Genomic DNA, 17,522 nt, shown 5'->3' with positions numbered 1-17,522 from the left:
TAAATCAGTTTATACTGACACTCTAAGCTGGATCTGTGAAACAACCTGAATTTAGAGATAAAAACTCTTTAAGGTGTTTTCGATTTTTTTTCCCCTCTTTTTCTGATTTAGAGCACATCCCTGCAAATGTCTGAACTGGCACAACCACAGAAGAGTTAACAGTGGGCAGGAGCTTCCCAAACCAATGTTCTGCCATGAAAACCACAGCATAGACCACTACTGCTTCCACAGGGTTTTTTTTTTTTGGTTGAAAGACATTAATGACATTAGTACTTCATCTGTTTTTTATTCAACAATACAACGACATATTGGCACACAAGCCCTAAGTAATCTATTAAACACAAGGTTTATAGTCCCATGAAGTTATTAGACAGCATTATTCCACAATACCCAATAGTCAAACATAAAATTGTTTCCATGTCACGATCACAGAATCACAGAATGTTCTGAGTTGGAAGGGACCCACAAGGATCATCGAGTCCAACTCCTGTCCCTGCATGTGACAACCCCACAGTTCACACTTTGTGTCTGAGGGTGTTGTCCAGTCTCTTCTTGAACATTGTCAGGCTTGGAGCTGCGACCACCTCACCTTTTCCTACTGTCCAATCTAAACCTCCCCTGGCACATCTTCCTGACATTCCTTCAGGCTCAAGGCCATAACTCTGCCCTCCCCAGAAACCTCATCGTACAGACTCCCTAAAAATCCACCACTCTGTTCTCCTATGACTAAAGGGAAAACAAATCAAGAGCGTATCACAGGAAATGCTTTCTTTGCCACTGCCATCTATATCATTAAATCTTAAGCTCTTATAGTAGTCTCAGGATGGCAGTAGGCAGGTGAAATGTTTTACAGGTCAAAACCAGCATCACAACCTCTGATGAGGAGAAAAATCTCCATAAAGCTCAAAACACTAAAGGTCAGTCTCTGTTCACCTGGTCCCCAGTCTGTACACTGGCAGGCACTGGAGAGCCTACAAGAAGTAGTATGTTTGGTTTTTGTTTGCACTTCCCATGGACACATGGTACAAGCTGCTACTGTATGAATAAGAACCTCTTATCTGGTCCATGGTGGATGCTCTGGTGTTCTCATACAGTCTCATATGGACAAAACCAGAATGACCACTACTGTTGGAGTCTCCTTCTCTGGAGACATTCAAAACCGCTCTGGACATACTCCTGTGTAACCTCATCTTGGTGTTCCTGCTCTGGCAGGGGGATTGGACTAGATCATCTTTCAAGGTCCCTTCTAGTCCCTAACATTCTGTGATTCTGTGAAAGGAAGAACAGGCTGGAGCTGTGGTTGTCTGTGGTAGCTTTGGTGTAATAACCCTGAAGTAACAGAGTTTTGAGACCCTGAGGAAAGTGAGGATAAAAAGATGGTAACAAAGACCTAGTCCAGACTGATGTATAAAAAGGGTGTCAAACTCCTACATTTACACAGTCCTAAAATTAGATTCAGCCCTTTGAAGGCAACCGTGAACCTGATGTGGCCCCCGGTGAATATGAGTTTGAAAGCCCTGATCTAGACCCTCTACTATAGGAAAGCAGAAGTTTTCAGGGAACCACGTGGGATCCCATGGGAGGTAGCTCTAAAAGGGCCAAAGAGCACAGGAAAACTGTAAGATCTTTAAGGCTAACAAAGTGCAAGACTCTAACAAAGTGCATCCCTCTACTCAGAAGAGCAAGAAGTATGAGGAGACCAGTTTGGCGAATGTGGAACACATGACGGAGCTCAAGTGCAAAAAGACAGTATAGCACAAGGAGCAAGCAGGGATGGGCTATGAAGTGTGAATGCAGAAATATCAAACAGGCACACAGGGGTGGTGTCAGGAAAACCAAAGCTTAGCTGTAGTTCAGACTTACAGGGAATATCAAAGGCAACAAGAAGAGCTTCCACCACTATCTCAGCAGCAACAGGCTAGACAAGGAAAATGTGGTTTGGTGTACAAATTAGGTGGGTGAGTTACTGACAACGAACACTGGTAAGGCCAAGGTACTCCATTGCCTTCTTTGCATCAGCTTTCATCAGCACAGCCTTCATGCTTAGAGACAGGGCTCAAGGTGAAGAACCACCAGTCATGAATGAGGTCCAAATCCCAAGGATTACCTGAGAAGACTTGACTCAAACAAGCCCATGGGACCGGACCCACCTGCCTGCATGCACAGATGTTGAGACTGTGAACTGCCCCTGCAGCACCCTTCTCTACCGTGCTTAAAAGGTGCTGGAGACCATGGGAGGATCCCTGCTGACTAGAAGAAAGCAAATGGTGCACTCCTCTTCAGAAAATTCCAGAAGGGTGGTCTGGGGCACTGCAGACCACTGCAGCAGCGTAAGGAGATGGGATGCAGGTGACGTCCACGTGCCTGACATCCTCCCAAGGAACAATGGAAACGGAGGCATCTGACACCTGCGTTTCCATGAACAAGCCTCACTTGGGAAGACCTGCTGTGTTCCCTCCATTGCATCCCCAGTGCCTCTCCCGCATAGGAGGTTCCATTTAAACATGAGGAGAAACTACTCTGAGGGTTCCAGAGCCAGCTCCTCCACCAACCCCTCGCTCCCTGCCCACCCCAATGGGCTGGAGCTCCATCCCAAGGGTGGCCCAGGTGGAGCTGCCATGGGCCTCACTGTCCTCATCTGTCAGGGCTCCATCCTTGGGCAGCAGCAAGTATGGGCAGAGACCTGTGCAGGCAGGGGAGGGTGAAAAGCACCTTTCAATGCTGTTGGCTTTTTTGCCTGTGGTTCTTAGGATTTTCTGGTGTGCTTAAGCGACGCAATCAAGCAATAACAACATATGTAAAAGGACATCTGTGAAAGCAGATATCCCCAATTAACAGTTTATTAAATACTCATTCTCCTAGTGTGAAACAAAATGTGGGGGGAGAAGGGTGAAAAAGTAGAATAAAAAAAAAAAAAAATAGGATCCTTAAAGTAATTTATGTAAGGGTTCATCTCCGCAGGGAGAAATAAGGAAAAGAGCCAATAATGCTTAAAAATATACAGCTCTTTCAGTACTTCCCAGCAGGATACAGAACAAGAGTAAAATATACATTAAAAAGACTATTTATAAGGCAAACTCAAATAGAAAATAAGAGTTAAAAGAACATCAACAAACTAGTGAAAACTAGAAGTAATCCCTTCTCATAACAAACAACAAAGATTAAAATAATTTTGGTACTATGCTAACATAGTGGCATTTGTCTCACACTGCTGAAGTGTTCTATGATACTGTAAAGTATTGAGTTATAATGGCTTATGCTTATTTTTCTTAAGGTAGCCAGTGTATAATAAAAATGACCATGCACACTTACACAGTACTTCTCCATCTCAAGTATCTCAGTGTCCTTAAAGAAAGCAAGCATAGCGGTTATCCAAGTGAGAACTGGGAATATTGAAAGATTTCACCTCAACCTGAGGATCTTTCTTATGAAGAGAGACTGAGAGAGCTGGGTGTGTTCAGCCTGGAGAAGAGAATGCTGAGAGGGGATCTTATCAATGCTTATAAATATCTCAAGGGTGGATGTCAAGAGGATGGGACCAGACTCCTTTCAGTGGTGCCCAACGACAGGATGAGGGGCAACAGACACCAGCTGAAGCACAGGAGGTTCCACCTAAACATGAGGAGAAACTTCTATACTATGAGGGTGCCAGAGCACTGGAACAGGCTGCCCAGAGAGACTGTGGAGTCTCCTTCTCTGGAGACATTCAAAACCTGCCTGGACACATTCCTGTGTGATCTGCTCTGGGTGAATCTGCTTTAGCAGGTGGGTTGGACTAGATGATCTCCAGAGGTCCCTTCCAACCCCAACCACTCTCTGATTCTGTAAAACAAACAGAAAGAATGAGAGCCCAGAGACTTCCATTTCTCTCACACCAACGTGCCCTGTTGATCAAGATACCCATCATCATAAAAAAGTGACTAGTGTCTAATTAGCATTTTAAAAAAATAATTAAATTCACCAGTGAATAGAACAAGATAAAACTTAATGATTAATTTTTGCCCCAACAAAACGATTTAAAGATTTTGTGGCTCACATTTATTTCACTGCGACATTTCAATGGAAATTATTATAAATAAGGAACTCTGAACCATGCAGAAGCAGGTCAGTACCACCCAGCTACATACACAATTACACACAGAGGTGAATGTGAGGTAATTCAAGGTAGCGTTCTTGTTAATAAAAGCGGGATTACCCAGCTCACCTTCAATGGTTTCCCCATAGGAACAGAGAGGCCATGTTCACTTGGAGCCTACTGAATTCCACTGCAGCTGGAACTTGTGTTAAGATTCAGATGCCCCACCAGGCAAGTGACCAGATCAGGTGAGTAACAGCTTTTTACATGCCAATAAATGTTTTGCATGAAGTCCAAAACTCACCTTTATCTTAGAAATGCACTGCAGTGCTACATGGAACAATGGAGACCTGTTATTACTTTCAATGAAGAAGTGCAACAGGACCCTAGACTACAGTGCTCGACACCAGCTGAGGTATGAGCTCTGCACTCCCGTGACTATCACGTTAATACCTTCCTGGCAGGACACAAAGAGCGAAAATCCGTAACTCAATAGTTCCCCAATTAGCATTGCAAACTAGATCAAAATTGCAGTTAAGCTGTGGATATTGGATTCCCAAAAGAAATATAACATGGAACACACACAGAGACACTGGAACTGGAATTATCAAGGGGAATGATATAAGTGTAGGTATCTGGAAGGCTGGAAATTTTTCTTACTTTTTTTTTTTTACATTTTTTTAACATTTTTTACATTTTACTATTTTTTTATTGCAGTAAAGGAAACGTTGATCTTTCACATCTCTTATAAACCAACAATTTTCAACCCAAAATGTGGATTTAGGTATTCGGAGTAACCAACAGATATGCGGCTTGTATGTGCCATGCTTGTTTTTCTTTATGACTAGAGTTTCTCAGCTGAATAAATCTTCCACGAGACTCTCATCATAAGCTCTGGCAGCAGAGCAAGTTGAGAGGTCATGTATTATCAAAAAAGCAGACTGGCTTCAAGGTGAGCTCACAAAATAATTGACTGGGGACAGAAGGCAACCGAACTACAACCACATGCCACACTTCAGTACTATGCTCAAATCAAAAGGTTGACTTTCCTTCTCCCAAAGCCAATGCTATTTTTTTCAGTCTATAAAAGCACACAAAGCTGTTATCAAGTCATGTATTTAACATATGATATATTGCATAACTATGATTTTACTATGGAACTGTAACAATATTAAGTTATGCTAATTTCAGGGTAACATCACACATTCTCTTTGAAAGTCTTTCCAGTCTTGCAGATAAAAATATTATCCTTCTCCTCTACAAATACATCCTCATATAATCTAAATTTTCTAGTAAGTCAAATAAACTTCTCTCTGCACCTCTACTATTACAGATATGGAAAACCCTTTTCTAGCACAGCAATGTTAGCTAAACACAAGCTGTGTGGATAAAATGTCTTTCTCAGCTTCACTCCTTTTAGACTTTCTTCTACCATCCTAATGGGCATGACCATTATTATCCAAAGATACCCACTAAAATAGTATCTAAACACAACTTCTGATTAATTAAATCAAGGTATCCAGGGACCACCATTTCTTCAGAACAGAATAATAGAATCACAGAATCATTCTGGTTGGGGGAGACTCTCAAGATCATCGAGTCCAACCATAACCTAACTCCAGCACTAAACCATGTCCCTAAGAACCTCGTCTAAACAACTTTTAAACATCTCCAGGGATAATGACTCCACTGCTTCCCTGGGCAGCCTGTTCCAATGCCTGACAACCCTTTCCATGAAGAATTTTTTCCTAATATCCAATCTTTGTATAGTGCTTAGCCCAGTGAAGACCTCACCCACCAATGAAAATCTTCCTGTTCCTACCTCACACAGAACAGACAAGGGAAGACAAAATAAGGAGGACATTTCCCTGCAATGCTCTACAAGAGCCAACACAACTGCCTGGAAAAGGAAAGCAACGGCAGACAGCCATCAGCAAATTATGTCTCAGAGGATCTGGGATCCTTCCCTTAGTGAGAATTTCAGACAGCATCATACATCTTACAGCCTCACCTGCATTTTCTATCCGTAAACTCAGTTAAATTGGCAAACAGACTGCCTGGCAAGTGTGACAGCAAGCGTGCTGACTGGGCTGATTAAGCTATCATTTCCTATTAGTCTTACATCTCTTACCTTTCTATTGCACTTTTCTGTCTGATCCCTGGGGAAAAAAAATCCCAAATAAATAAACCACTCCTACAACCATGGTGCAAAAACCTCTTAGTTCCCTATTCTGTATCAGGGCTGGCTTTAAGGGGAGTAAGGAACATGTGCAATGCTGTAAATAATCAGTATTCGGCAAGGCAGCAGTGCAGAGACATGCCCAAAGTAGGTAGTTTGGGTCTCAGAAGCAGTAAAGGTATCTCAGGATATAGTTTCAGGTACAGTTAACCAGCTGTAACCACAGGCCTTTGCCAAAAGCAGCACCCACTATTTTCTTCCCAGCCTTCCCAGGCAGAAGACATCCATGATTTCCTACCAGAGTGACTGCAGGATGTACACAGCCATTCCCTTTTCCTCTGTTGGACTGGGCTTTCTTAAATCAATGATCGGTTGACCCAACTCTCCCTTGTTCAGTCACTGGCAATGGATCCAGAAGGAATGCCAGGCTGAGAGCAAAGCTGTAGGAGATGGCTACCCTGTATTCTTCATGCGAGCTTCCACTCAACATGAAACAGCACCCAGACTATTTATCAGCTTGTAGTGCTTCACTTGGCTTAATTAATCTAACTGATACACCTCTGGTGCACCCTTCTTGGATATTTTGCACCCTTCTGGGTTGCAAGCGCATTCCCCAAGCACTGCTGAAGCTTTATCTCCTTAGGTACGTCTCACGTGGCATTGCGCCATGTCCTGTAGATTACGTCCTCACTGATCTTTGGGATCACATCTTGATCTCTGTCTTGGTTTTGTTAAAAACAAGACCAGTTCTCTTTTAGTGAGTTTTCCTTTCAGCTAAGTTCTTCTCCGTAACCGCACTTCCCTGAATTTAGCTACATGTTTGTTGAACATTGTGCTCTGAAACTGGTAAGAGCGACCAATGGAATGCAGAAGAAGTTCCATGTTTAGATTTATTGCTATGACAGCCAAGAAGACTGGTAAAATTCCACACATCCTGTAAATGAAAGGGGCGCGTTTGCAAGGAGGGGTGGACAGAACAGGCAACTAAAATCAACCGAGTATTCCATCCCATCCATGTCATACACACTATATAAGATGGAGATCATGCGGGTCTCGTTCTCTTCAACCATGGCCAGTATCTAAGGAGGACCCTGCCACCTGTGCCTGTGATTCAAGGCCTGAGACCCTGCAATCCTGAATTCAGTCTCCAGTTTGCTGTGAAGTCCCACCCATGACTTCTGTGTGCCTGCCCTGCAGCTGCTGGAGCCATGCCAGCTCCCAGCTCTGCCGCAGCTGGAGTGACGCCAACTCCATATCGGGCATTCAAGACTGGTTTTGTATATTTTGTATATTTTCTGTATTTATTAATAGCATTAGTAAAGCCTTTAAAACTTTTTCCAGTCTTGCAAGTCTAAGCCTCTCTTCCTTCCTCCTTATCAGTCTTAGCAGTTTTTCCTATCTAAGGAGAGGGTGGGGGGGGACGGCAAAGGGGTAACAGAGAGCATCCACCACAGTTTATTGTTGCCTTGCTTTAAACCTTAACAATCTCTTTCTAAAGAATGTCATATATTTATGACACTGTAAAGCAACCATGAATTGTATCAATTGTGTTTTAACACCTCAATAACACTCCGTAAGTATCATCTATTGCAAGATAGGCTAACAGAAAGTACAAAGGGCTAGTTTCTTTGCAGAAGAGATCAACACATGTGCATTGTCCATATTCTGTTTGTATTCCCAAATCAGTCGTGCTAAACATCAAGTAATTCAGAAAAAAAAATTGAGCGAAGCAGAGATTCATAAATGGAAACAGCAAATACTACAAGTACTCTTTCTTATAATACAAACAATTTACATAAGCTAAACGAATCAACATAAAACAGTTCCCCATATAGTCTAGGAGCAAGCTGTGCTACTGAGACTATTCTCAACTGAATTTCAACAGGTATTTTTTGAAATCTCTGAAAATAAAGCATATTTCTATCATTGTTACCCAGGCCGAGGTAGAACATATTTATATATATATAGTAACATCAGCACGGATGACATTCTTCAGACATGAGACGACAAGATAATTTGGTTGGAATTGAAAGACAAAGAGAACAATATCAGCTTGTTAAAGGGTTTTCTCATTTTAGTAATTCTTTTCATAATTCGGCATCATAAGGCATGGGAATGGAGAGAAATCAAGCAGAATTAGGAGGTGAATTCAGAATCAAATACATAATCTTCAAATTATTATTTCAGGGGACAAAATACAGGCACAGGAATGGATGAGACTGCCAATCTGGAAACAAAAACACTGATGAAAATTAGAGGTTCCTTATTCTCCATATCTGAAGATTAATTGTGGGACATAAGTTTCACATTCACACCTCATTTTAACAAAAAGCTTGTACCCTGACTCTGTAAAAACTTCATAAAGTGTAACTTCATGTGTTTAAGTCAGACATATTTACTGGCTTTCAGAAACCGGACCACATCCCACCATGACCAGCAAGACTTATCAGACCTCGCACTGAAGTCACCCAGCACTACCCATCCTAACTTCTTAAAAGTACTCATTAGCTAACAAATCCACCGCCCAGTCTATAATACCATTTAAATTAATCCAGCCTCTGTACAGTTCTACAGTGATGAATATTACTTTTCAAAACAGCTTTTGGCACAGCCAAAGAACGAATACTTTTTTTCCTGCTGAAGTACACCTACACGGAGAAGGACTTCTTTAAATCCTTCTCTGAAGCTGGTTACTGACACAAAGATTTTTACTGCAGACAAGAAGATCTAAAGCTGTAGGTCACTGGAGGATATTATATGATAAGCAAATTCACAATTCTAAAGTAATTCTACCAATTTATTAGCAATGCTAGCTCCTGTTCCACAGTAGGGGAGATAATAACGAAGCCTTGTTAAAGGGCAATGCGATATCTTTTATGTAATGTCTTTTTTTCATTTGTGATAAAGTCATTAAAGCAGCACTGTGTCTTCTTGAAGCCTCAAACAATAGTCTGCATTAAATCTCCTGTGAGAAATTAAGGACAGTAGTTCACTGGAAAAAATAAGCATCTGTTCTTGTTAATGATGATGGCCTTCTAAAAATCATTAAACTATTCTAAATTGGTGATGATAAAACTATGCAGAACTGTTTTAACTTTTTCTAAAGCCACGAGAAAATCCATTTCCCTTGTAAATATTTCTTTGCTCCAAATTTGCCCAGTAACCTGTATCTCATAAGGCATATCTCCCTTAAGGGCTGCCTATACCCCATTCTCCCACAATCACCTAGCTTGAATTCAATGTATTTTAAACCCAGGTTTGTCTTTACTGCATTACCACAGGCTGGAAGGAACTGGTGCATGGGCCACATGTCCTAACAAGAAAGTTAAAGACCATGGAGGTCATGCACAGATGGTAGAGAAGAACCTTATGTTCCACTTAACCTCTCCTGCAAAAACACCGAGGACTCCAATAGGAAAACCAAAAGCAACACGGGAATACAATGGATTGATTGCCTGACTTGGTATCCAAACACAGCAGAAAATGTTCATCTCTGTGCAATATTTGCTCTGCTACATCTACATCGTGAGTGACTTCTACTACTACTACCACATGCAGTTAAGAGGCAACACCAGGTGAAGACCAGGCTACCCAGAGCAATGCACAGAATATGAGTTTCTGATGAATTAAATGCATGTGGCCAGGTGGTGCCTATTTTACCAGACGTATGCCACAAAAGATAAGTGAAGAACCAATTCAGGGTTAAAATCTGGTGCTGTTTGTATTTTTTCTTCTTTCCTATTGTGTTTCTGTTTTGGTGGAGTAGATGCAAAGGGAAGAGGAAAGTTACTTCTTTCTGAGCTTTATATTCCTATGTTGTCAAGTTACTGCAGTGATCTCTCTGTGTTCATTCTACTAAGGTTACTAAGCAGTGGTATTTTCTACTGCTCGAGTCAATAGGTTGGTGGGTAACTCATTTGCAAACTGTAGAGAGACACATGAATTTTTTTAAAAAAGGCTTTTAATAAAGTCCCAGGATAAATACATACTGTTTAATCATTAAACTCCTCAAATTACAAAATAAATTAAAACCCTGGAGTAAAAACGGACATGACAACATAGTAATGTCATCTGCTGAAGTAATCAACCACACCAGCATTGTATACATAACACTACAACAATTCCCATTTGAAGCAAGGATGTAGGTATTTAGCCCATCTCCAGCTGGGAGCAGCTCTGTGAAAAGGGACCTGGGGGTCCTGGTGCACAACAAGCTCAATATGAGTGACCAGTGTGTTACTGTGGCAAAGAAGGTCACCAAGATGCTGGGCTGCATCAATAAGGGCATCACCAGCAAAGGCTGAATCATTATGCTCATTATCCTGCTTGTAAGGTCACACCTGTAATCCTGTGTTAAGTTTTGGTCCCTGCTGTACAAAAAAGTTGTGGACAAGCTGGAGAGGGTCCAGAGAAGGGCCATAAAGGAGATCAAAGGACTGGGAAGCTGCCACATGAGGAAAAGCGGAAAGAACAGGCCTTACTCAGCCTTGAGAAGAGAAGGCTTAGAGGACACCTCATCACCATGTTACAGTATTGAAGGGTGGCTACAACGAAGATGGAGACTCCCTTTTTACAGGGAGTCACATGGGAAAGAGGAGGGGTAATGGGTACAAGGGAAACGTTACACTATGAGAACAATCAGCCATTGGAATAATCTCCCCAGGGAAGTGGTGGATTCCACAACACTGGACAGTTTTAAGATTTGGCTAGACAGGGTGCTGGGCCATCTCATCTATACCGTGCTTTTGCTGATAATCTCTGAGGTCCCTTCTAACCTGGTATTCTATGATTCTGTGGTTCTTGTGGCCTTTGAGCCAAACCCAGAATCACAGAGGTACCTTCCAGCTCCTGCTCTTTGCTACTAATTCAGTGCTAGCACCAAGCAACTACTGAAAAAATCTCCACATATTTGCCTCACCTACACCATGTAACACAAAGGATGCCATGGTAACACGAAGGCCACACGGCACACCAGCACACAAGCAGGATTTGCCCCCCGTGTTAGCTTGCTGCCCTTCCAGCTGCCCAGGGAGCAACCAGACTCACCTCTAACAGTTGCTTTCATGTCAGGCCAACACTTGATAAGTCAGGACAGTGGGGAAGCGAAACAATATCCATGCTCCCCACGCAAAAGTCTTTTCTGAGAATCCCACCTCAGAGGTCACGCATCACAAGCAACAGCTAATCAAGGCACAACTACTGAGAAAACACCTTTTCTGGCTGACACATTCATGTGTCCTGCAGGGAAGAATTCAGTAGCCCAAAAAGATGTAGGCACACATCTTGGAACACACAATTAACTTAATTTCAATAAAGCTTTGCAACAGTTGCCTTGTAAACATCCATCAGCAGTAACACAGAGGGTCCACCAAGATGGAGCTGCTTAGCTACCACATGTGGCAGCATTCGGCACCACAACAGCAACCTGGGAAGCAACTCCTCTTCCTTCACCACCCGTTGCACCGCCTGGCCCCCAAAGGGCTAAATGAAACCGTCACACAGCACCATGAAGGGAAGTTTCCTCATGAGCCTGCTGTCATTGGACAGGGCTGGAAACTTAAGCTAGATAAATTCAGATTAAAAATCAGGTGCACGCTTTCACAACAAGTAACTCCTAGTATAGCTGTGAGAGGCTCTTCACCATGATCAGTTTTAAGATCAGTAAGATGTTTATTTGAAATACAGGTTCAGACTTAAATGGGAGACAATTCAAAGTGGTCCCGTAGCCCTTCTCAGACAAAAGATCAGATGTTATCCCAGCTCCTCCAAAGCCTCGTTAGTGAGGCATGGCAGCTCAGTGCTCTGCTCTGATCGCCCAGCACTCACCACCCTGGGTCAAGGGCCACCAGTGCTCCAGACTCTGGTGGTTTCATTCTTCCACAACTGACAAAGCCTTCAGGATCCTCTAAACACAGAGGAAACTTTCTTTTCATAACCCTTAAACCATGTCTCACTTTTGCCCTTGCAGGAAACCCAGACCAAATAGCAGATACCAAGCAGGAACAGCACAAAACTCAGCTGTCTTTCTACAGGTTTTGGAAGAATTTGCCTGGTCTTGTTTAGTGTTCAGCATTTTAAGTGAGGAGGCTCTGGCAGCTACGTTCAGAGGACTCAAAATGCTGTATGAGTTTGCAAATTTTCCAAGCAGAAATCATATCTCCCTGCATACCCATATGTTGCAATGGAGGTGCAACGCTAGGGACTTTAGGCATCATAATAATACAAACAAACATCACAATTTCAAATTCATAGTACTTGGATCACACTTTAGTTCTCACTCTATTCTTCCCAGTTATGATATTCATCTTCCCAAACAGCTCCATGTGCTGTCTTCAGTAATCACATCCTTCAAACCTTTGTCCCTGTTATATCTACCAACATCTACATATTCAAAACAGTCTCTGAAGCACATGCTAAAACATCTGTTTCAACCACCTTTCTCTTTCGAGTTTAAGCTGTTTGCTGGAAAAATGCCATCCTAATGGCTAGCTCCTCCGTTAGTGAACTGGAGAATTCATTTTGTATTTACTGATTGTTCCCTAATGAAGAGTCGTAAAGGTGCCAGAGACTCCTGACCAGACACCACTTAATTAGTACCAAAGGGTATAAAATCCCAAATCAAGACGAGATCTTTGTCCAATGGCTCAGTCACTGGAAAAGAGATGACATCATTTTCAGCCTACACAGAAGTCTGTAAAACTTCATTAAAAAAGCACCTAAGGAAATTAAAAAACTATATAAATTGTTCATTTCCTCCCAGTTCCTAAGACACCAAATACGTTTTCCAGAATCAAATCACACGTCGCTAAAGAAGTGTTCTTCATAAAGGACCCAGTAATATGCATCATGCATAGAATTTATTTTAAACTAGACAAAGGCAAATACCAATAAAATATGTCTTCTGAATAATATAGAGAAAAGTTTATATGACATACAAAGACATAATACAAAGCATCCACAAGGTACAAAAAATTACCTCTAATGGATCTGTATTTTCATCATTATGGGCCATAACAATAGTCCAGCTTTCGTGTTACCTCAAACTATGCTGTATTGGAATATTTTCTGAGGGTGCTTGCTCTCAAGAAGGAAAAGAGATGAGCAAGAACTCCATTAAATGTCAAGTTTTTTTTCCCTCTCAAACTTAAACCCTCAAAAACATTCTGATATCTTCATGCAAGTCTCTTGAATTAAGTCATCCTGAAAGTTAATTCCCTCTCTTCCATATCATTTAAATTCTCGATTAAATAATTGAGAAAATAGCAGGAAGAAAAAAAGTCAATTAACAGAAGGAGGCAAAAACCATCCCAACACAGCAACAGCGTTGCTGCTTCTATTATGCTCTCTGCTTGTTGAAGGCATCTGTTTTCCAAGCAGTGAGGCAGCTTGGATTCTTTGGGATAACAGAAGATACACACAGGGAAATAAAGATTCATGGTAACACAAAATCCATTAAATACAGATGCCCTCATAGTAATCTACAATCCCTGATGTAATTATTACCACATATGTAAGAAAATATTTGTATCCAAAAATGCAGCCTTCCATTTTCCTAAAATCTACCTCTCCAATGCCAAGTACTTGTTCTGCAAAAAATTCAAAATCCTGCTCATGATCTCTGTCCTGTATTCAGCAGTTGACCTGATAGCAGCTTTAACCACCCGAAGCTTCCAGCCCTCTTATTATAATGATAAACAAGTATATTCCATCAGAAAGTAAGCAGTTTTGCACAAACAGGAAATGGAATAGAACAAGCATGGGCTTTTTTTACCATAAACCAGTATTCTTTCCTGGTTTTTTAAACTGCACCTTCTTTTATAATCGCAAAGTCACACCAACTATCTCAGCTATCCCAGATAATTTCAATGAGTCCTCTGCAGAGTTTTGCTTCGTGCTTCCAGCAGATGAGACTAAACGCTCACTGGTACATCTCCCAAGAAAATAGGCTCCAAAACCAGTAGAAATGAAGAAAAAAGTAAAAAAGAAAATGCTGATAGAACAGGAGGGACGGCAAACCACAGTGGAGCTTGGGAAGGGCCACCAGCATGCTGCAGTGAGGCCGCACAGAAACCTCTGCTTACCCCTTGCTCGGATTCCAGCAGCTCTGTTTTGACTCTGACTGCCGGCATCCCATCAAGCATTAACATTCTGTTCTCAAAGGCGCTGATGTCCTAAGGCAAAAAAAAGGACAAGGTTAATAAAAAAAAATAATAATGAGAAACACTTGCTTTCATTCACTGATTTAGTTCTATAATATTGAAGTTTCTTCTAGTGGAAATGAAGTTAATGAAGACGTAATATCAACTTCAAGTAGTAGCTACCAAGTTAAACAGCTACTTCTCTTAAAATAGTAAGTTATACTTTCAGTTATCCTTAAAAGCAAACTAAATCTTTGTAAGCAACAAGGGAAAAATGATCCCCAATTACTGTTTTTTAATTTTAAATTAAACACGCAGGTGCACATATATAAATACTTTGCTTTAGAACTGGAAAGGAAAGCAGTGATGTCAAATAGCTTCAAATTTTTGGCAGTATACTTAGGCATATTTGATTTCAATCAAAACATCTGTACTTCTGTATTACCTATAGAAAGCATACGCTTGAATTCAGAGCAGTTATAGTGAAGGCCTGTACACACACCTCCCCCATAAATTAACACACAACAACTGCACAGACTTCATATCATTCATTATCCTGTAAAGTTATCAGCATTGGTCAATAAAAACCTCCAGGTACTCACCCCTGAGACAAAAGAAATAAAAAAGCACGTTAAAAACATGAAATGTCCTTGTAGTAATGGGCAGTATATGCCGAGAGCTTCAACCTGAAGAGAGATTTGCAGAACTGTGCTTCCCTGAATCAACATCCTCGCTATGAACGTCTCATCCCGCTGCTGGGGGATGGAGACGCGAAACAACCTCTTGTGCCTTCAGTTCCAACACGACCGCAACCCAAGTCAATTTTCTATTCCAGCCAAGGCCCAAGGCTGGTGTTGGAAAGCCAGCCCCTTCAGCTGCTGGTTATTTGGACTACACGGAGAGAATAAAAGACATTTTATCCCTCAAGATAGAATCTGACCTTACGAATCCAGACACCTTGGTCAGCGGGTACAGAAATACAAAGACACCGCAGCTGTTTTTAAAATAGCAAAACTAGAGCATGGATCACTTATAAGTGGCTCATTGACAACCACCAACTTATCTGCAGCTGCGTCTGGAAGGCAACATTTGAAACTCACCTCTGCTCTAACCATTCCCTCACAGTCCTCAATAACAGCACTGTAATGGAAAAAATGCTTTCCCTGTGTTTCACAGGCAGCAGATGTGTTCAGTGCTGTGTGGTGCTGTTAGTCACAAGGAATATGCTCATAACCCTGTTTCTTATCATAGTTGCTTCAGGCAAATTTTAAGAAAAATGATCTGCCCTAATGGAGCTTCCAAAATATGTTTTAAAACCTTAAACTACTTCAAGCTTTTTATTTTTTCCAACTAATGCACCTCATCTCTCATTTTCAAGGATTTAAGTGTTACAGCTACTGTTGATTTTTGCATACTCCTTTACTTTATTGTAATTCAAATAAATTACACTAAAAAGGCAACTGATACACCCATGCTCCAAGGCCATGCCACAGGCAGAGCAAATGACCTCCTTAAAATCCCCATCACTCTCACTTTGAACCCCCTGTGTTACTGTACACACAGCTGCTGTTTGATATTACAGGGCAGGCAAGAATTCGATGTTAAAGCAGATAAGCAAACACAACGGCAAATGCAATCTCTATTTTTTTCCTTAAAAAGTAGATTCAGGTAGTTCCTAAAAAGCTCTAAATGCTTGAATTACAAAATTTCAGATCAAACAAGTAATTTTGAGCAGAATGCTTCCACATTAACGCGTGTGAAGGAAGACGAGTCAACCTGTTGAGACACTATGCTATGCTATCGCTGTGTATCGACTGTATTTTAAGCTTGACACAACAGGAAGAATAAAAAAAAAAAAAAAAAGACAAAAAAAAAAAGCTCTTCCTATGTCTTCTCATCTTCTCAGCAATTTATTTATTCGTGCACCTTAGTCTTTATTCAGTGTTTGAAGTGGGGAAAAAGCAGGAGGGGCTCTGACAGCACAACACAGCTGGCTGAAACCATTTCAGGCTTTACGTCCCTCTTCCCAGCGAGGGCAGTGCACTGCTTACTGATCAGAATTGGACCCCAGATGTCACTGAGCTCCAGGGGTTGGGATGTGGTTTGAGGTGGAGCAAGAAAAGGAGCCAGCCTGGGCAGGAACAACCCCAGGTTCCAGTGTAAGTTGGGGAATGACCTATTAGAGAGCAGTGTAGGGGAAAGGGACCTGGGGGTCCTGGTGGACAGCAGGATGACCATGAGCCAGCACTGTGCCCTTGTGGCCAGGACGGCCAATGGCATCCTGGGGTGTATTAGAAGGGAGGTGGTTAGTAGGTCCAGAGAGGTTCTCCTTCCCCTCTACTCTGCCCTGGTGAGACCACATCTGGAATATTGTGTCCAGTTCTGGGCCCCTCAGTTCCAGAAGGACAGGGAACTGCTGGAGAGGGTCCAGCGTAGGGCAACAAAGATGATTAAGGGAGTGGAGCATCTCCCTTAAGAGGAAAGGCTGAGGGAGCTGGGTCTTTTTATCTTGGAAAAGAGGAGACTGAGGGGTGACCTCATTCATGTTTAGAAATATGCAAAGGGTGAGTGTCACGAGGATGGAGCCAGGCTCTTCTCGGTGACAGCCAATGGTAGCGCAAGGGGGAATGGGTACAAGCTGGAACACAAGAAGTTCCACTTAAATATGAGAAGAGACTTCTTCTCAGTGAGGGTAACAGAACACTGGAACAGGCTGCCCAGGGGGTTGTGGAGTCTCCTTCTCTGGAGACATTCAAAACCTGCCTGGACACATTCCTGTGTAACCTCATCTAGGTGTTCCTGTTCTGGCAGGGGGACTGGACTAGATGATCTTTGAGGTCACTTCCAATCCCTGACATTCTGTGATTCTGCGATCCCTGCTCCCCCCAGTTCCTGTTCTGCAAGCAGAGAGGTGCCTCTCCCTTCTTGATTTATACGCGGCACGGTTGAGTTTTACAGCAAGATCAGGAATATACCATCGCCAAGCATCCCTTAGGCTGTTCAGCTTGTAGACAAAGAAGGATGAGCTGATATTGCTGCATGTCCCCAAGGAGGTCTTACCCGCCTGAACGAAGGGACAAGGCTGGCTTGCGCAGGAGGAGGGGGGAAGACAAAGTGCCACCGAGGAACG

The 17,522-nt window shown here is 42.1% G+C and overlaps 1 protein-coding gene across 3 annotated transcripts in view; it reads right to left on the bottom strand.

Moving 5' to 3' along the window:
* The window catches only part of KLF12 (KLF transcription factor 12), a gene marked incomplete at its 5' end in the record, with an annotated part of 148,189 nt that extends 133,773 nt beyond the window's left edge, over nucleotides 1-14,416 (bottom strand). For 2 of the 3 annotated variants that reach the window (XM_080358963.1, XM_080358964.1), the window contains one exon: nucleotides 14,336-14,416. In XM_080358963.1, coding sequence (XP_080215089.1) covers nucleotides 14,336-14,401 — 66 coding nt within the window. The remainder of the gene's footprint in view (nucleotides 1-14,335) is intronic. The other variant, XM_080358962.1, reaches the window with a different exon arrangement.
* Between the last annotated feature and the right edge of the window lie 3,106 nt (nucleotides 14,417-17,522).

The sequence above is a fragment of the Nesoenas mayeri genome (genome assembly GCF_963082525.1).
Source record: "Nesoenas mayeri genome assembly, chromosome: 1".
Lineage (NCBI taxonomy): Eukaryota > Metazoa > Chordata > Aves > Columbiformes > Columbidae > Nesoenas > Nesoenas mayeri.
The sequence above is the reverse complement of the archived record's forward strand: the minus strand, read 5'-3'. Positions and strand labels throughout refer to the sequence as shown.